This window comes from Protopterus annectens, chromosome 13.part0, assembly GCF_019279795.1.
Source record: "Protopterus annectens isolate FY-2018-M chromosome 13.part0, PAN1.0, whole genome shotgun sequence".
NCBI lineage: Eukaryota > Metazoa > Chordata > Ceratodontiformes > Protopteridae > Protopterus > Protopterus annectens.
Window position 1 is genome coordinate 221,901,626 of NC_056747.1, and position 21,931 is coordinate 221,923,556.

General features: G+C 41.8%; 1 protein-coding gene across 4 annotated transcripts in view; it reads right to left on the bottom strand.

Annotated features, from left to right (window-relative positions):
• LOC122787177 (transducin-like enhancer protein 4) overlaps window positions 1–21,931 on the bottom strand; it is a 728,148-nt gene that overhangs the window by 407,871 nt on the left and 298,346 nt on the right. For all 4 annotated transcript variants that reach the window (XM_044053755.1, XM_044053754.1, XM_044053756.1 and 1 more), the window contains one exon: window positions 6,716–6,908. In XM_044053755.1, the coding sequence (XP_043909690.1) occupies window positions 6,716–6,908 (193 nt within the window). The remainder of the gene's footprint in view (window positions 1–6,715; window positions 6,909–21,931) is intronic.

Genomic DNA, 21,931 nt, shown 5'->3' on the forward strand with positions numbered 1-21,931 from the left:
TCAAAACTATCCCCTCTACATATATATAGCCTATACTTTTTGCCTGTTAAAACATAAAAATGTTGTCTGAATGTGCATTTGTTAAATTAATTTTTGTATTATAATTGTTTGTTGCTAACTCAACCGTGACTAAGGACTTCACTGTTTTCATTGCAAAAGTTGCGCTTCAAATTACTCATTGTAGATATTGTTTAAAATGTTTATGTAATCATGCTATTTCCTTTGTTTAAAATTTGTGATATTCAGTATAATAAGTATATTTGTTTTTATGTAAATACTTGATGTGATACTCAGACTGTATTCTTTGAAACTGCAATTCTGGCCCAATGGCTTAGGGATGTGGCTGAAAAGGGTCTGTTGACCAGTCTACTTACCCAGTTACCAAAATGTAATAAATAAATAAATGTAAATAAATAACATTTTGTTATATTAGCAATTATACAATAAAAGACCATTAGCATTCCAAAATGTGCACACTGATTGAACACCCCAATCAGTGTGCCCATTGTAAGTCGAGCATATCCCAATAGAAAAAGTATTACTAGACTGCTTAACTATTGTTGTTGAACCAGACTTTCTATTCAAATACGCTAAAAAAAGACCTTTAAATATTTTAAGGTGGAAGGACCAAAATATTACAAAAAATCAGGACACTCTGCAAAAAGCTGTACAGTTAAATGGTACAGTTCTGTTGATACTAAAGATTACAGTGCATTTCATCTTAACTCCCAACTGTCCAGACTTTAACAGAATGTTCCTCACTTTCCTCACAGGTTTGTCCTGTCCCTAGCTGTTCCAGTAATGTTGCTCCATTTTAGCAATACGTAAACAAAATAAGTTGTTAATAAAATAACAAAAAAGATTGAGGTAAACTGACATTGGTATGCTGTCCTGTATGGCAGCTTCCCTGCACTGTACTGATGTACGGTGCAAGCATACGGGCGTACATACTGTATGCATGTGAAGTACAGCGATAATCATGAAGCCGGCAGAACAACAATAAAAAGTGCCATTATACATAGGCATTAAGAAAAGTAGTTTATTTCTTAAATAATATCATTGTATACTAGCAATAATCCACTCCTGGTTGCTTCGCCATAGTGATCAAATCACACCAACCATCAGTTATAGCTAAAAAAAAAAAAAAACACAACTGCATTGCAACACTGAATAAACTCATAGTGGAGGCTTGACATGTAGCAGGATTATCAGGGATTTTCAGCCATTAGAAAAGAGAAAAATCCTTGAAGAAATCAGCTACACATGACGTTTAAGCTCAGATCACCGTCTAAACAGGATCATAGGAAGTTACTAGGCTATTGGCCCTGAGACCCTTATAAGCCTGACCAAGAGTTTTAGTCCATGTTTACACAAGTCAGCACCCAAAGCCCCTGTCCAGCAGGGAGACAGGTGGAATCCCAGGGGTATATTTTCTGTTTCCCATCCAGTTATCCAGGTTGCGCTTGAAAAGAGATAATGAGGTACACTGCTTGATGTAGAGAGGGAGTCTATTCCATAGATGGGAGAGTCTCTGGGACACAATTCTATCCCACCAACAAGTCCTACTGATGTCACAGACCAGGCTGAGGTTGCGTGTGCAGGTTACTCGAGTGGAGCTTGACTTGCGGATATGCAGCAGACCCATCAAGGCGGGGTCTGAGATTGCTTTGTATGCCAGACAGTGGTCACCTCTGAGGAGTCTGTATGAAAATAAGTACAGGGACAGGGCTTTTAGCCTGTGTATGGTAGATGTTTGAAGCCCTGGATTCTTCTGGTGAGGAGCCTGTGTGGTCTCTCCAGCTGCCACATGTGCTTTGCGAGGTACATGCCAAAGGGGGCATTGTACTCAGTAACTGGCCTTATAAGGGAGGAATACAGGGATGTTATGACCTCCGTGTCCCTGGATGAGATATAGCCTTACTTATGAGGTGGACCATATAGAAAGCTTTCCGTATAACAGAAGCAACATGGTGGTCAAAAGTCAGGTTGCTATCAACCTGGGGGCCCAAATCCCTCATGACTGATTGTGTGCTTAGGATGTTGTTATTAATGTGAGAATATGTGGGGACGTCACTCTCCCCCAAAGGGGAAGATGATGCATTTTTTGGCATTCAGCTTGAGGCCATGTTTCTGGCATCAATCATTTATTTGGGTGAGACCCTCTTGGAGGACGTCCACATCACTTGGGGAATTGATGACAGCACCCAGCTTGCTGTCATCTGCAAACTTGGTCAGCCATAGCCCATTGGTTTTGGCCTGCACCTCAGAGAAGTATATCCCGAATAACAGAGGCCCCAAGACCGATCTCTGGGGTACGCCGCTCATTATGGGTCTATTGCTTGAGGTGGCTTCCCCTATTTTCATTAAGTGGGTTCAGTGAGCCAGTTTGCTACCCATCTGATAACATATGGATTGATGTCTAGTTGAGAGGGTTTATCTATTATGCCTGAGTGGGGAATAGTGTCTAAGGCTTTGGCCAGGTCAAGGTAGGCAGTGTGCACAGTCTTCCTCTTGTCCATGGCTTTGGTGACGGTCTCAAAACAGTCAACCAGATTTAACAGACATGCCCTCCCCTTGACAAAGCCCAACTGTATCGGGTCGAGTGTTTGGAGGTTGCCAATGTCCTTGTCAATGAGGTCCATGATAATCCGTTCCATGGCCTTGCAGATCAGGCTAGCTAGGCTGATGGGCCTATAATTTCCTGGATCATTGGATGCTCCACCTTTGTGTAAAGGGATGAGAGTGTCTGTTCTCCACTCAGCTGGAACAAAGCCGGTACTCAGACAGGGTGTCTAATGTTGCTGCAAGTTCATGTAGGATGCAGCCTGGGATGTTATCAGGTCTCATGGAGGCTGTATTTTTTGCCTTTGAGAGGGCAGTGATGACCTGTTCCCTAGAGATAAGAAGAGGGGGCAGGTACTGAGGATGTTCTGATTTACTGATGGGGGGACAGAGGAGTGAAGTTTTCACTGAATCTGTCAGCGAGTAGGTTGGCTATCTCTACAGCATCTGTGTATGTGTTACCCTTGACTACCAGTTCTGAACAGATCTGGGGCCCTCCTTTGAGATTGCGGACATATGTGAAGAAGGCCTTATGACTGTCTCTAGTAGATGTGGCCAATTTTAACTCGAAGTTGGCTTCAGAGGATTTCACTAATGCTCTTATTTGCTTGTTCAGGCTAAGATGAGATTGCTTCCAATTGGGCACCTGCTCCTTCTTGGTCCTGGACAGCAATTTTTTTTTTCCTTTTGTTATACAGTTTACTTATGCAGATGTCCACCAGACAGGTTTACTCATCCTTGCAGAGGATGATTTTGTCCTGTCAGGTATTCCTGATTCCATGCCTCTATATAAGTGCTTGTACAGTACTTTGGTGTAGATTTGGACATTGGTGCCAGTTCTTATTGGAGAGGGAGGGACTGTGAAGATGTTTATACCTTCCCTCAAGAGGCTGCAATCAGCTTTGGAGAAGTTTTTTTGTTTGACCCTAACTAAGGGGGGGGGGGGTCAGGGGAGATGCTGACTTCGAAAGTGACAGCTTTATGGTCGGATCTTACCACGGAGGATGATACTGTAGGGGTGCTGTAGTGGTTACGCATGTTGGTTAATACCAAGTCCAAGATATTATCTCTTGTCGGGCTACCGACTAGCTGTTCCAAGGCATTTGCATTGATAAAATTGAGGAATCTCTGGGCATTTGCGGTCTGGCATGATTATTTTTTTCCAGTCTATGGTTGAGTAGTTAAAGTCACTCAGGATCAGGGTAAAGAGTTGAATTTTGTTAGATTCAAAAAGGTCCAGATAGGTGGAGTGGGCATCTTGAGTCAAATTTAGGGGCCTGTAGCTAGCTATGATTTGAATAGGGGTCTTGTCAATGGTTAACTGCACCTGGAGTGTCTCTTGTGCGTCATACTGTTTAGCCAGTCTGGAGGTGAGTGACTTTAATATATACTGAAACTCCACCTCCTTTGGCTTTGCTGCCCACTGTTAGGATGAGTAACCAGGTAAGGCTGGGGTGCTCTCCACAGCTTTGAACCAGGTTTATGTGACTGCACAACTGTCAGCATCTTCCAGGGTTAAAAATGCTTGTAATGAGCGCAGTTCATGTTTAGGTTCCTAGCTTTTAGCAGCATGACCTTTGACCTTTAATTTGCATTTTGTTGAAATTTTTATGTTAGTTTTATTAACATCAGGACTTTTCCTAAAAAAAGCACTATGGGGGAGGCAAGGGCATTTGCCAGAAGCCTGAACCCCAAGTGAGACAGATGCAGGCCTCTCTAGCAAAGCATCGTGGTCTGTTGATCATATCTTCCCAGGCTGTCAGGTACTGGATCCCCCTGGAATGACACCAGAAACTAAGCCAATTGTTAAAGTCAATCATTTTCTGTTTGTATTGAGGCATCATTCTAGGTGCCGGTAGAATGCTGCTTAAGGCTAGGGACATAATCTGCCTGGGACACATATTCAGCAAGCTCAATCATGTCTCTCTTTATATAGTCCAGGGAGGTAAGTCTCAAGTCATTCACCCCAACATGAACTATGACAGAGTCATAATAGTACCTGTTGTTGAGAGACTTGAGTGCATGTGTGATATGGTGGATTTTGGCACCTGACAGACAGCTAACTGTGACTTTCTCCTTACTTAGCCTGGTGAGAGGCACATCTGTATGTCTCACGATGGAGTCTCCTATGACTAATATGGTGGGCTTATGGTTAGTCCTTTGTGGTTGTGAGACACTGGTGTGTGGACTGTGTGTGGTATGTAGTGTGGAGGGTTGTGGAGTTCGTGTGTGTTTTGCCTCTGAGGTCTCCTTTGTTTGGATATGTTTCTGTTTGAGAACCTCCACATATGTGGGTGTGTGTTGTGTAGTTCTGGGTGGTGTCTGAGGTGTGGTGATTGTGTTGATAACCTTTTCAGTGCCAGATATACTGGCTTGTGAGGGAGAGAACATAGACTCTGGGTTCTTAATATAACTGCATCTCTCATAAATTCTGTTCTTAGGTAGTAATAGTAGATGGTTGTCCGTGTACATCAGACAGCTGCTACACTGTTTCAGGATGCTCATATCAACCAGGCTGGCAGGAGAAACCGTAGGAAATTGGCCATCCATGTTTGTCAGAATCTGAGGGACAGAGACCAGGGAGAGCTAAGGGGTAGGCCTAAAGTCCAGTGCTTACACCAAAACTAAGAGGCTTAGAATAACACTTAACAATTTAAACAGGCTAAAAGCAAGCAGTAATAAATGTAGCAGAAAAGAAGCAACAAAACACTTTAGAGAACAAGCAGCTGAAAAGGTAAGATGAAGTAACGGAGTAGGAAACACAAATAATGTAAATGCAGCTGAGAATTTTTTTTTTTTTTTAATTTTTTAGGATTGGAAAAAATGAAGGTTTCTGCTTGTTTAGGCCATCCACTCCCAGTTAGGATATCAGGGGGAGAGACTTGAAACTTAATCCTGGTACCTGAAAGCAGAGTACCATCCTCAAATTCATTAAGATGTAATTCTTTAAAAACATATTATGCTAACTAATGATATGACTGGCATGCTGGCAGGTCAAGTACAGTTAAAGTTTTCAAATTCCAAAGGGACTTGGCACATGTGCACAACATTAGATTAGCCACAGCAGTTACATGCTGACATTAAAAATTACACAGTACAGTTTAGGACATGCCGGATGTCTTGGGTTCAAGTTCCATGTGAGAGCTAATATCATCCTTTCATTTCTATAATACAAACAGTGTCTAAGCATAGAACTTTCTCCGTATTTGTGTGTGCTTGTAAAGTGACACCACAGTAAAATTAAAATAGAGTAGTTAAACGTTGGCACCCCCTACTAGGGAAATGCGACAACCGAAGAACAGATGCAGCTTGTGAAATTCTGCAGTCCTTTTTTGATTCTGTCACAAAACACAAAGACAGCTTGTTCTGACATGCAAACTCAATGGTGCAGAAACTAGAACTATGAAAAGGGGATCCAGCATTACTCAATGAGTTGCCCAAATGGTTAATATGTGTTGGTTCTAACACCCCTAAATCTTTAAAATGTACAAACATATAAGTCTTGCATTTTTTGCTGGACTCTTTTTATGTCAAGGATGATAAACATTGGACTGGTTCTGATAAAGTCTGAAATGGTTCTCTGATACTACAAAGATGTCAGCATTTCTCTAAGCAGCTTTACATGGTTTAATTTATATTGTTTTGACACTAATACCGACATATTGCTTCTAAAGATGCACCACATTTTTAAAAAATTATTTATTTTCTATATTGTTAGATCTGTAAGGATTAGGCTCTAAGGGAAACTAAACCTTTCTCTGTCCAGAGGCAGTGTCTTAACCACTGAGGACCTCCTGAACCATGTTACCTATTTATGCATTAAAATCAAAAACTAGTGCCATCATTTACTTTATGATTAATAAAGGACTGCATATTGTATTTAATATTTCTATTCTGTTTAAAAGATGTCATTCTTCTCAACATACCTCTTCAGAATACATGCTATGGCAGGTCAACATTCTGAATGAAATGTCCTATAAGCTCCATGTTCTGGAAAAAAATGTCCTGTCATGTCTTGATCCAAATGAAACACGCTTTGTAAGCAACAGCTGTATCCATCTGGGAAGCCGAGTTATTTAACAACAATCTGCTGAATTTTTGAGGAGAAATAACTTAACAGCAGTAAGTTTAGGAAACAGGTTGCCATTCTTACCTCTGTGAAATTCTGTTTCAAGATGTCCCCGATCTTCCTTCATGGCCAACTGGGACTGGATGCTCAGTGCATTGGAGAGAGCTAGCAATCCGGCATTGCTGACTGAAGCGATTCCTGAGGGCTGAAGTGAAGAGGAGTGTGGTGTCAATGGAATGGATGGTGCATGATGGGAAAGATGCTGAAGCTGCTGCTGCTGTTAAAGACAAAAAAAATAGGATTGTGCTAGGAATGAATGCAATAAATCTGTTGAATTAAATCTATTTTACTGAGTGAAATGTTGCATGTAGAAGCCAACAGCTAAGGGCAAGACTTAAAACTGACTAAAAACAACATCTGACTTGTCAGCAAGAAAAAAGAAGTTATGTACTCACCATAAAGTTCCATCTTAGTAGTTGTACTTCATTTGTCTTCAACCTGTGGGTCTATGGATCCGAATCGGATCTGACACGGCCGCATCACTAGCATGTGATCCTAGCTCCAGGCTCCTCCCCTTACCTGTAATGCTCCCTGTCTCCTTCCTCCCTTCAGATTGAGTTTGCTGCTCAACAAAACATAAGCCCGAACCAACAAGACCTTACCACTACTACTGGCACCCCAAAATTCCTGGGCCAAGCATAACAAGGGACGTCTCTGGAATGTTGATCTCCCAAATACAAGGCCAGAACAATAGTGACAAGGCCAAGGGAAGGAGGGGGGATGGTTGAAGGCAAATGAAGTACAACTACTTTGATGGAACTTTATGGTGAGTGCAAAACTTCTTTATCTGAAGTAGTTGACTTCATTTGGTCTTCAAACTGTGGGACAGAGTCCCCAGCTACTAACACCGGGTGGCCCTCATGGAAGGATATTCCGGAGCACAGCAGAGCCAAAAGATGCCCTACTACTGGATACAATGTTTAATTTGTAATGTGAGATGAAGGTATGAGATGAGGACCAAGTAGTTGCAGAACAAATATCATCCAGCAACACCCTGGACCAAAAAGCTGCTGAAGTGGGCATAAACCTGGTGGAATGTGCTTTAACCTGACCCAAAGGGGAAATTCCTTTGTCAGAATATGCTCAAATAATACATTGGGGAATCCAAAGAGCAACAGTCACTTTAGAAACTGGCTTCCCTAAGAAGGGCCTTGAATAAGAGACAAACAACTGATCAAATTTACGAAGGGGTTTCGTCCTGTGTATGTAAAATCTCAATTGTCTGTGTACGTCCAACAAAAGTTTGTATTCACCCCTGTTTTGGAAATTAGGAAAAAAGAAAGGAAGATTAATAGTTTGATTAATGTTAGCTTCTGATGCCACTTTGGGGAGAAAGGAAGGGTTAGTGTGCAGGAAAACCCTGTCCTTGTGAAAAATCATGCAAGGAACTTTGATGGACAATGCTTGAAGTTCCGACACCCTCCTAGCAGATGTAATGGCAAACAAAAAAACAGTCTTCCAAGATAGATACTGCAAATCTACCGATGTTAAGGGCGCAAAGGGAGGGGAGAATACAGCCTGAAGTACAAAAGTGAGGTCCAATGGAGGTGTAGGATCCTTCACCAGAGGTCTTAAAAGAAAGGCACCTTTAAGGAAGGTCTTGCAAAGTCTAGAAGAGGCTAAGGAAGACATGTTCTCCCCCACATGAAAATTAGAAATGGCAGCCAGTTGTACTTTAACGGTAGAGGAACTAGCAGCTTGTCGACAGATTCCCGACAAAAAAATCTAATACTGCTGAGACAGGAGCCGTAAAGGGATCCAAGTCTCGCTGAGAGGCCCATATGGAGAAACGTTTCCACTTGCTACAATATATTTTCCTGCTGGAAGATTTGTAAGCCGCCACCAAAATGGTTTTAACCAGAGAGGATAAACCCAGGAGTCCTAATGTCAATGGAACTGGAGCAGCCAAGCGGTGAGTTTCACACTGTACAAGTCTAGGTGAGGAATCTCCAAGGGATGTGAAATGAGATCCAGAACCAGATCCAAGATCCATGGTGGAACTACTAAATGAGACCAAAGGGAGTGGAACCAGACTTGACGAGGCCAGAATGGTGCAATGAGGATTACTGTATTCCCCAGCCTGCAAGCTTTCTGTAGAAACTTCAGGATGAGGGGTAATGGAGGATAGGCATAAAGAAGACCGGGAGGCCAAGCATGTACCAAAGGGTCTCTGGGGACTTCCCCCTGAGGGGGATTCAGAGCAAAGAACTCTCTGCATTTCGCACTCGAAGGAGATACAAAGAGATCGCAGCAAGGCCGACCCCACTTGAGGAAGATCTTTTCTGCTACTGAAGGATTCAGAAACCACTTGTAAGGCATCAGAATAGTCCTGCTGAGCTTGTTCGCTAAGATGTTGGACCGTCCCGGAATGAGCACTGCCACCAGAAAATGGCCGGTGGAAACTGCCCATTCCTACCCTCTCATAGTTTCTCGACAAAGGGAGTAAGCTATGGTTCCACCTTGTTTGTTGATATACCAGACTACTGACATGTCCGTCTGGATCGCAATGGTACCTAGAGGAAGATGGGCATGGATAGCTTGCAACACTAGAAGCATCACCCTCATCTCCAGGACGCTGATATGCAAACTGGTTTTGAAGGGGGACCACATGCGTTGGACCATCCTTCCCAAGCAATGACCCCCCATCCTAGCTGGGAGGCATCCGTGGTCACCGTGGTTTTGAGAAGGGCCAAAATAAAGGGGAGTCCCCTGACAAGATCCAGAGAAAGAATCCACCATCGAAGAGAGTCCTTGCAAACCCGAGAGATACTGACTGGATGGGATAAAGGAAGATCTAGTAGAGACTACTGGACTGCTAGCGTCTACTGAAAGATTTGCATGTGTAGCAGAGCAAGGGGTAGAAGAGTGATTGTGGCTGCCATGGACCCCAGTGCCCGGATAATTGTCTCTGCTGTAGGAAGATGAACTTGGAGGATGTCGGAGACATGAACCCTCAGGTTGCATACCCTTTCTGGGGTGAGGTAAACTTTCATTTGGATAGTATCCAGCCGAGCACCAATGAATTCCAGAACTTGAACAGGGATCAGTGAAGATTTGGTGATATTGATGGTGATGCCCAAGCTGTTTGCTAATAAAAATAGTCCCTGGCTCGGCAGAGTAGATACTTGGTGAGGGCAGCAAAGAGCCAATCGTCCAGGTAAGGGAAAACCTGAATTCCCTGAAGCCTCAGGTGAGCAGTTACAACTGCCATCACTTTGGTGAACACCCTGGGGGCTGTGGTGAGACCAAATGGGAGGGTTCTGAACTGATAATGATTGGCTCCCAGACGGAAACGGAGAAACCTGCAGGAGCATCTGTCCATCTTGATATGATAGTACGCATCCTGGAGGTTGATCGAGCACATGCAACCTTTCTCCTGCAGGTAGGGCAGGATGGATTGAAGAGTGACTATGCGGAATTTCTCCTTGGCTACTGACAGGTTTAAGGTGGATAGATCCAGGATGGGTCTTAGGTCCCCTGTTTTCTTTGGCACTAAAAAGAACCTGGAATAAATGCCTAATCCAAATTGGACTAGTAGGGCGGGTTGGATGACCGTTTTTGAGCAGCCTGTCGATTTCCAGAGCTGCTGCCTCCCTTTGCACGGGAGGAACGTCTGGGAGGTGTTTTGGTGGGAAGAGGTGGTTCAGTGAATGGGATGAAATAACCCCTGGATATAATTTTTAACACCCAACGGTCTGATGTTACAGACTCCCACGCTGCTGGGTGTAGCGAAAGGTGACCCCCGACTGCCTCCAGAGACGAACAGTCTGGCAAGCCCCTCAGGGCTGCTGCGCGGGTCTGTCTGAGAAAGGTTCTTGAGACCTAGAATTTCTTGGACCCCCCTCTGCCTCTTGGACTGTGTCTGTCATTATCCCCTCTGCCTCTGGGGGAAGGTGAGTCTGAGTGTCCCAGGAAAACAGAGACTTTCGGAACCATATCTTCCTTGTCCCTCGCTAATTCCTAGAGAAGGGTCTTTGAGGGGTAGAGAAGCGCTAATTCCTAGAGAAGGGTCTTTGAGGGGTAGAGAAGCGGACCCCAACGGCAGACAGTGTTTTCCCATCCTTTTCACTCTGGACCAATGTGTCATGAACAGTTTTCCCAAACAGGGATAAACCATCTTAAGAGGCATTTGCAAAAGACACCTTGAAGGGTTCTGTGAATTGACACAGCCGGAGTCAGGTGTGACGCCTCATGTCAAGCCAGAACTGGCTGCCCTGGCAACTCCCTCCTTAGCATGGGAGAGAAGACATATGGACGTGTTAGCTACTGCTTTGAGAGTGGCCATCTGTGCAGAGAACACCTTCTTGCCCTCTGCCAAGAGGCAACTCAGCAAACCTCCTTGACTAGGTCTCGCTGCAGTCAAATGACGTGTGCCATGTAGTTCAGCGCCCTTATGGTAACGATTGCTGAAGCATACACCCCCTTCCCGACACAGTCGATGGTCCTCGACTCCTGGTCAGGAGGATGGACAGTAGATCTCTCCTGCACGAGCTCTTTATTCGTGGTGGCAGCCACCACCATAGCATCCACAGGGGACCCCTTGCTCCAACTACTCCTGTCTGGTCAGGGGCTGAGAACTTTGTCTGGGCGCCTAGGGATGGGCTCACGGTGTCCGGTTCCTTCCACACCCAAGATGTAATGAGGTCCACAAGTGGATGCGTAGGAGGGGACACCCAGGAAGTAGATGGGCCTGTGCCGAATGTCTCTAGGAACACTGACTCATCCAAGGACAGCTTTTGGGTGGACCCCCCCCCCCGGCGAAGAAGTTCCTTGATGTCTCCAAAGGAGACATCCTCAGGGGGTGATCGAGGGGAACCTTCCCCTTCCTCCAAGTCAGTGTCTTCGGTGAGGGACTCTGGAAAGTAGTCCAAGTGCCTCCTTTTGCATGTCTATTTGCGTGGAACCTCCTCAGTAGGGCTCTCTGGGGGGAACTTGCAAACCTCTTGTTGCTCCTGTGTGGGGGCTTCCTGAGGCAAAACCTGCACAGGCTGTCCATGTGATGGCAGGAAGGTTGGGGCCGTACCCAAAACGGAGGGAGTCGGGGCAGAGTCGAACACAAGATGGTCAGGGACCATGATGAACTTGAGAGAACCCTCTCCACCAGGTCAAAAGCCGAAGGGGAGCAGACATCTTGAGAAACTATCAATGTAGCCTCTCCCCTCAGATCTGACGGGGGAGCCGGAGCCGAGACTACAGGCACAGAGATGCCAAGGGGGAGACTGCGCTCTGACAAACACGGAGGTGACAGAACCCCCTCAGATCCGACGCAGAGGCTACAACTCCAAGAGCTCGGATCTGACCCAGTCAGATCTAACACACTCATGGCAGTGACCGGCGCTGTGGTACAAATTACCATCGGCCCCGACCCCGAGAGTCTTCGTATCCAAAGACTCCAAAACCAAAGGTTGGATCGGAGAAGGAGATATAGGGGTGAAAAAGGTTTGCAAGCTCCCCGGTCTGGAGGGAGAAGGGGCTGAGAAGACTCCCATATGGATTTGGGTGCGGATGAACTTCCGTAGCACCCTGTCCATCTCTACCTCACTCAAACTACAGGTCGACCAGGAGGAAGCCACCGACAGAGTCGATGAGGGGACATCCTTGGAGGAGATCGCAACACCTCAGGCTCAGGGGAAAACCTGGGAGAGTGGAGCAGGGGAGTGCTGGGTCTGGTGGGGGTTTTACACTTGGCTAAAGGCTCCACCAGAGCCGAAAGGTCCGGAGACCATTTGCATGGTTTCTCCTTTCTTTGATGCCTGTCTCCTTCCCCAGACCTCATGGCGGGAATTTGAGTCCCAAAGATCTAGGAAGGAAAAGAGGTGGGAGAGGCAGAAGAAGACGCTGAAGCCATGATTGCGAGGGCAGCCATCCCTGATGAGGGAAGCAAGCCCTTTAAAACAAGCTTAGCCCTCCTGTCATTAACGGCCCACGGGTTGAAGCCCGCACAAATGGAGCAGTAGGTAAGCAAATGAGCCGCTCCCAAGCAAAATACACACAGTGTGTGGCCACTGGCTGGAGAGAGTTTATGGCCACACTCTGTGCACTTCCTAAACAGTGGTTTAGGAGCATCAGCCATGCTAATGCCTGGAGGGGAAAAAGAAATACACAGGCATGCAACGCATTCACTCACAAGAAAGGGGAGTGGGGAAGGCCAAGGGGAACTGCAACTACTATATATATATATATATATGTATGTATGTATATACACACACACACACACACACATATATATATATATATATATATATATATATATATATATATGGGATCCGTACAGATGCTCGACTGCATCTTTCACCGAATCCCAATTTGGTGAGCATACTTACGCGAAAGTGCTGTTCACTGAAGCAGCACTTTCGCGTAAGTATGCTTGTTGTTCCGGTCGTACTACGATGCAGTAAGGGAAAATTCCCTTTTCCCCACTGTAGTGCAACCTCGGAGTGAGAATATTAAAGTAGGGGGTGCAGGGGGGCCTGCCTCCCTGCATTCAAGTAGATTTTGTGTTTTTTTTTTTAACATACTTTAACGAAAGCGCTTTTTCGATTAAAGCGCTTTCGTTAAAGTGTGTTCAGTGGTAATGGATTTCGGGCTTTTGATCTTTCGATCAAAAGTTCTAGATCTATATATATATATATATATATATATATATATAGGTCTACTTCATATGACCTAAGCCACATATTTTATACATTTTAAATCATACACATGGATATTTATAATTGCAATGAATAACTCTTTGCAGAAAACAATATTTACCTAAAGTATGTGTGGGGCTGTGCCCCCCCACACCCACCCAACTACATATACTAACTCCAGGATCGCACTACAGTGGGGAAAAGGGCATATACCTTTTACTTTAATGTGTCAGTGTTATGAGTTTCCGTCAAATGAGTTTTCAGTCTTTTGAACTTTCAGTGTTTTGGTCTAAGTCAAATGAATTTCAGTCAAATGAAATTTAGGTCATATGAAGTAGACCCATACATAGCTATATATATATATATATATATATATATATATATATATACATATATATATATATATATATATATATATATATATATATATATATGCACACACACACACACACACACACACACACACATATATATATATATATATATATATATATATATATATTTTTTTTTTTTAAATTAATTTTTTTATTTTTTGCTAACCGATGTGTAAATGTGGGTAGGAGAGGTGTGGGAAAGAGAAAACTAGAGAAAGAGCACTTAACCTTGTAAAGATTTGGATTACTCACCAAGAAAATGCTCGGAGCTCTAGACCACGATGCTTAGCTGTATAGCGGCAAACGAGATCTGAAGGGAGGAAGGAGACAGGGGGCTTTATGGGTAAGGGGAGAAGCTTGGAGCTTGGATCAGATGCTAGTGATGTGGCCATGTCAGATCTGATTCAGATCTACAGACCCACAGGTTGAAGATCAAATGAAGGCAACTACTTCAGATCTAAGGCTATGCAAATGAGACGGCAATACGAGACCTACTGCTACCACTTCAACTGGTGGAGGGACTTCGTCCATGCAGAGCAACTGCTTGTAAAAAAATGGTACCTATCTTAGCCTTAGTCATACTCCCTTAAGACACAATATGGCATGAACAATTAGCACACTCTGGCCCTTATCTCAAATATAGGTGGCCATTTCCTGTGGCACATACCACAGAACTGTTGCATATGTGAGGTCAAAAGCCGAGACACAACAGCCATCTCAAAGCATATTGCTGCTGCTCCTGTTATGACACTGTATAATTTCTCTAACTACATCTAGCGTCTTGCAACTAATCTCAACTCTCCAGCTAGGCCCCACTTGTGCTTATCCACTGCCAAATACAGCTAGGTCTTTCCTCCTGAATCACCATATAACTGTTCGAGCTCCAGTCCTCCTCTGTACACGTTCCAATAGCTGCCAAATCTTTCCAAGTCTGAATTCCTCTTACTTCCCCTACTCTGCCTTTCATGTCATATCTCACAAACTATAGTGTGGAAATTATTTCACAATTCAGCCTGCTTACCATACCCTGCACAGTTTTTCTTTCTTATGAACAGTAAAATTCTAACTTTACTCTCGTCTTCTTTTACTACTATCAGGGCATCTCTTTACTTTAAATTTCTCCATCTAACTGCATGCCGATCAAACAACTCGATTTAATTTCAAGTCTTGTCAGGGTGTATCTTGACCTCCTCAATATATACAATCAGCACCTCAACTACTTCCTTGACACTGCATTCAACTTTCTCTAGCTCCTCTGCCATCACTAATCTACCCCTCTCCACCATTCTATGCTACCCTTTAATGCTTATATAAACTATCACCAACTATTTCTTGCTTAACTACTTCTTTTCTACTCTACCTGACCTTAATTACTCTATAACTCACTATCACGTCTTGACACTTGCTTCTCTATTCTAGAATTCCATTGCTTACATATTCTGTGCAATCTGTTCCTTATAACTAGTTCACCTAACCTTCTTCTACTAGTCACCACACTTTTCTTTAATTCTAACCCTATTCCCGATACTAGCATTTAGTAGTAACAACCCAAAAAGTTCTGGCATACAGTTAAAAATCTGAATACTTCTAAAAGTCTTCCAAAAATCCACCCACTTTATCTCTGTAAACACCACTCTTCTACATGACTTCATAAAGGAAATTTTTTCTGTGATTATTACATTTCTTCTCTACTCACTCCTTCAACAGTGCAGTTTCTGCATGCATCTTTAAAAGCAGATGACTAAAAATGTTAATAAGCTCCTCTCAGGTTTTTGTCCCTCCTGTACAGTTTTTCCTTATATCACTCGCCAAAAATCTTTCAAATTACAATTTGACCAAAATCTTATTTCCAAACTACATTCTGAAAACATTCCCAACAAAGCCCTGAATCAATTGAAAATCTTGTACAAAGCTGCCACCATGCTGAGTTTTGAAGTGTGAAGAACTATTGTGCTGAATTCTCTTATACCTCGACTGGTGAGTATGCTCTGTTAGTAACGTCTTTGTACTCTAAACATAATGCCAGCCTTCTACAACCAAATGAATATTGACCCTTCATGTTACAGTGATTACCTGCGTACAACTATAGACAAAGTCACCTGATTGCCAGTTAGTGCCAGAGCAACATTCCTCCTTAATATCCTTACCTTTAAATTAAGAATTAATTAAACATGTACTTAAGATATGAAGCGCAATTTATAAAGGAATCACAGTGCTCTTCATTTATACAGACTCAGTTTCTTGTTAGCTTCCACACAGAAGGTGTTCTGTTAGGCTGGCCTTGAGTTTTGCAGTAAGATTTCTAAAGAACTAGAAACTTTATATAACCCGTCTCTGGGTTCAGGGGAAAATGTAATTGTTTTGGACATCATGGCTAAAGTAATCATTTTGCCAAACGCTAACATGGACCATTAGATATCAGTTCCCTATGTTTTTTTACCTCACGCCCTAGACAATTTCATTATTAGTTAGTGTGACAATATGTACATACAACTTTGCTGTTTTGGGAAAGTGCATGACTTCTGTTAATGTCACACTCCTGTTCCCATATGGTTACCTTTTCTTTTCTTCCTCAGTTCTCTTTGCTCTCTCTCTCTTCTTTTTCTTTCTCTATCTCTTTAGGCAAGCATTTATTAATCTTTTACGAATTCATTTTTATTCCTGGTTACATTTTACCGACAATCAATTGTTGAATAAAGAACTGTTTTACTTGATGCACATGGCCTTATGTACCATTTTATTATTTAGGTCAATTGATAGTGAATTATTAGTTTTACCTTCACACATCTGTTTAATTCTTTTGTCATTATGTTTCTTTATTAGACTGTACAGTTACAGGTTCTTGAGCTTCTTGAATTATTGTCTATACTGTCTTGATGCTTTTGGCCTTATGGCCCAGGTTGTGGCTTCAAATGGCCATAGAAGCAGATCACTAAACTTGTTAACAAATATGAAACAAATAAATAAATATATATTTCAGGTACAAGGATAGACCACATGTTGCATTCATCATGTTAACATATGGGAGACTTTCCGACAAACAAATTGGTCCTCCTGTGATGGGCCACAATGAAAAAAGGTTCCTCTGCTTATATACATTGTAGAGTGTAAGGAGATAAAACCATTCTACTAGTTTTGGGACACAATCTCTGCAGAACTTAGACAAACTCAATATTACATTTGTGTAAGATACTTAACAGTTTAGCTTGAAGGAGATTTTACAGTAACATTAAGTCATGCCATTTGGTTTAACCACCTTCACTTCCTTTCTTTCCCTGGATGGATTTTTCATCTATTATTCCTTTGTTACATATAAGAATTAATGTTGGCATCCCCTTTACCCTTGTTACCTATAAGAATTAATGCTGGTCTCCCCACCAATGTCTAAATGGTACATAAGGTGTTTATATACTGTGTGCATTGTCAGGAGACTCCAATATACTTTGAGCTCTTTTTTTTACATTCGTATAGAAGTATCTGTAGCCACCAATTGTCCTTTGTACAATAAACTGTATACGTCAATTGTTATATTATTTCAGACAATAACTGTAAAATATTAAGTAAAATAGTTATAACCAAAATTATACACACATTTGTTATGGAAAAGAGGGGCAGTAACTTTATTGTTGACGCAACCTCACCTCAAAGCTTTACTGAGATGGTAAATGCCATATGTAGCTATTCTTCCTTCTTCAAGGAGAGACTCTGTACCAATAAATCATAACAAGTGAGTAGATTTCCAAGTACCAACTCTATCATTTACCATTGCTGGATGCTTATCTCTTCCTCTGTAGTATGACCAAGCACTTAATTATTTAAGTATAGTGCTGAGGATGTGAAATCCCCCGCATGAGAGTGCAGGGGAAATTACGTTGATGTAGGTACACCTGCAGTTTTGGCTGTTCTGTTTCTAGCTAATTAGTCATTGTGTTTGCACTCAGTGGTATCATATTCTGATAAAGGGTCCTTCCTAGGCAGAATTTTTCAGTTATGGGAGTGCAAATGGCTACAGGAACCCCTCTAGCACAGCCATGCCATATTCTGTCCTACATCTAGACATGTGCTATCAACTTACAATGTTTAATACACATGTGAACTGTAGTCTGTGGAGCACCTTTCAGAAATGTTTCTTCTCAAGACATTCTGTCTTGTTATTTAAAATCTGAGTATGATAAAAGGAATTGTTTATCTTAACACTTACCCAACTCATTTCATGCAATTTTTCCAATTATATGAATAATTAGAGTTCAACCTAAAGGCTATTGTTTTAATAACCAGAGATGAGGCATAGAAATTGTGTGGGAAACTAATGCCTTCATTTTTCCATCCTCTAGTGTGGTGACCTAGGACTAGTCTAGATTTAATAGGATCTCGGGAGAAAATTTAAACAATTATTATTAAATGGCTTAAAATGGTCTTCCATAGGGGTGAAAAGGTAGGTTGCTTAATATGTAATATTTTGGGCAAGACATCCATCTTAATCAAAGTCATCCTGTCCTCGAAGTGAACAACTTATTCCAATTATCTGTCAATATTTTAAAATATTTCAAAATAGAATTTTAATTATTACAGTTTCATTAAGAAAATTGAAACTTCGAAACTAAAATTAAAAAAAAAAAAAAAAAATCAAAGCCTCCCTGCACCCCCACACCCCTTGCTCATTAAATATACCAACTCTGAGATCACACTACACTGAAGAAAATGGTAAATTTCCCATTCCACACTGTATGGCAATCTCCATTCAAAACTTTCAAAGTTTCAAAACTTCGATCATATGGTCTCAGGTGTATGATGTTTGAAGTTTTGAGACTTCAGTAATTCGATAAGGACCCACACAGATTATATATACAAGGAGTCTCTCATCAATTATTGAACACTCGAAAGAAGAAACAGCAATCATTTTAGATCAAATCTAAAATGATCAAAAACAACAAATAACAAAACTACTTTTTGAGGAGCAGACCCCCCTTCACCTCCCATACCCCCTACTAAATTATATATACCAACTCTGAAATCACAAACAGCAGGGTAAGGGGAATCTCGCACAAAAAGAAACCAGCTAAAACACCGTTAAGAAGAACGTTCACTCATATCAGCATTCACTCTTACAACAGTAAAAAACTAAATATATATATATATATATATATATATATATATATATATACAGACACACACACACACACACACACACACACACACATACAAATATATAGAGAAAGAGAAAGAGAGAGACATACACAGGAGCAAACCAGCATGTGTGTGTGTGTGTGTGTGTGTGTGTGTGTGTGTGTGTGTGTGTGTGTGGTCTCGGGTTCCGTACTAATCCCCGACGCAGTTTTTCCCAAATCACTCATGGTCGAGCATACTTACGCGACAATGCTGTTCACCAAAGCAGCATTATCGCATAAGTATGCCTGATGAGGAGGCCGTACTATTGTGCGGATAAGAGAAGATTCCCTTTTCCCCACTGTAGTGCGGTCTCGGAGTGAGAATATTAAAGTGGGGGTGTGGAGGGCACAGGGGGCGTAGCCCCCTGTATAAATGCTTTTTTCTTTTTTTTCTTGACACATTTTAATGAAAGTGCTTTTTTGGTAAAACCGCTTTCGTCAAAATGTGTTCGGTGATGTTGGGTTCGACTATTGTAGCTTCGTGCAATAGTCCTAGACCTGTGCTCTCACATGTGGAATACATGGGGGTGATATTTTATGCATAAAGTAATTGTATAAGCTTAGGTTTAAGGACTGAGTTTTGTGATGAGCTGTGATGCCATGAGTCACAAGCTGAGTATTCTAGTCCCATAATACAAGATGTTTCATTCATCACTCATGTCCCACAAAAGAGATCCCACACATGTTATATTTATCCATTTTTCCTATGTTTTCTTTTGGTTAGAGGAACATTCCCCATTGACTTCAGAGGGCTACATTAATTGGCTACATTTCTGTAAAAACAGAGCTTTAGGAAACTTACAAAGTTTTATAAATGAAGTATCATGGGTGGTTTTGTTGTCTAGTTCAAGATAATTTTTTAACATTGTTTAAATTGTTCATCTCCTTAGACATGTTAGTAGTTTGTTGAGATTAACATTTGTTAACTTTAGTTATGTTTTTTATGGGCGGCCACAGTGGTGCAGCGGTTAGCGTTGCCGCCTCACAGCAAGAGGTTCTCCGGTTCAATTCTTGGCTGGGATGCCTTCTGTGCAGAGTCTGCATGTCCTCCCTGTGGTCGCATGGGTTTCCTCCTGGTGCTCGGTTTCCTCCCACATCCCAAAGACATGCTGTAGGTGGATGGGACACACTAAATTGGCCCTAAGTATGTGTGTGCATGTTGTGTGCCTTCTGTGGAAGGTTGGGCGCTGGGCTGGCAACTCGACACTGTAAAACTCCACTGCCAATCATGAGCGGACAGGTGATCCGCTGTGGCGACCCCTAACCGGGAAAAGCCGAAAGAAGAAGTTATGTTTTTTATGTTTTTTTTTTCATTTTCACAAAAATAAGGAAACAACAATCTCTTTACTACTGTTAGGGTAAGTTTAATATCTACACAGTAAGCCAATTGGATATCCTTTAATATCATTATCAGGAAGCATAGATTATCCATGAAGACATTACATAACTGAAACTACACTGCTAAAGTAAACAAAAAGCTAAGTGATTGAAGAAAATCTAAAGCACAGGGTTTGAACTTACCTTTTGACCACCACAAGCTTTCTTACATAACTGGCAAGGAGAAATCCACCTGTGAGGCAAAATTTATTTTTTTGTTTTGCTGATAAAATTTGGGATATACCTCTAAACTGCATTTACAGTGCAGCAGATTTGTACTCCATCACCCCACCCAAAGCATCATGTATTTAAAAGGAATAACAGCTATAAATATGAAGGCCTGCATCCTTCATGAATTTTCTGCTTCCACTACATTGCTCACAGTTTATATACCGTAGCACAGGATGAGCTGGGACAGAAAGGTGTTATATACAAGATGTACTGTAGGTTACAGCAGCTTTGAATGTACAGTTCTAACGCCCTCATAGAATTGCTTTCTTTTGCAGGTTGCCTACTACTAGTGGATGCTGAAAAATCATGTGGCATCTCCTCGGACCATGTTCAACATTTCCACAAGCTATGTGCTTTGCTTTAAGACTGTGCCTGACCAAGAAATGAGTTTCCAGTAACCAGGTTTGAATCAAATCTGTGTCAAGTCAAAGATCTTCTTGGAAAATGTGCTGTGCCCCTTAGACCTGCATTTTGAGAGGAACTGCAACTTTGTGATACAGTTTGTGAAAAAAAATAAAAGCAGAAGTTTTAAGTCAGACATAGGATTCAGGGTGTTTTAACTGCTAGACAAAAACATTTTACAGAGTCAAACTTTCCATGCAGAAAATGTAAATTAGTGTCAGTCTTGTAAAATATGATGATGACAACAGTAATACTACCACCTATTACTATTACTACTACCTCTACCACCACTACAATAACTACCGCTACCACTACAGCAACAACTACCACCACTGTTACTACTATTATTAGTACTACGACTAGCACCACTACAATAACTACCACTACTAATACTCTTACTACTACCACAATATACTATTACTACATCTACTACTATCACTACTACCACTACTACTACTAATACTATTACTGCCAACTATTAATACTATTAGTACTATCACTACAACTAAGACTACTACACCTACAACCACTAGTACTACTATTACTACTACCACTACTACAATGACTACTACTACTACTAATAATAATAAACTTTCTAATATAGACCTCAGTCATACATGGATTAGCTGCTAACATAGACAGAGATATGCTATGCATGCTGCTTCCACAATGTAAAAATTAGAACATGATTGCTTAAAACTGCCTCAACACAGCAATAACTTAATGGCACTGATCAAAAACATTTTTTGCAAAGGTAAAGCCCCCTTCTCCAATTGGGAGCCAAGCCCCTCCACCACACCACTGAACCTACACATATGACAACTCCACAAATGCATAACACCAGGGGAAGGGAGAAACTCCCTAAAAACAGCACACACTGATTTTGGGCAAGCATTGTTTTTACTCTATCATAATCAAGCAAGTGATTTCTAAAGGACTGACCCTTAAGAAAACACAGGGCAGCATATACTCTCTCACAAAACAAATTGAAAAGTCACTACTAATAAATTAGGATGTATCAGGTAATACATTTGTATTGATATAATGCATGAAACA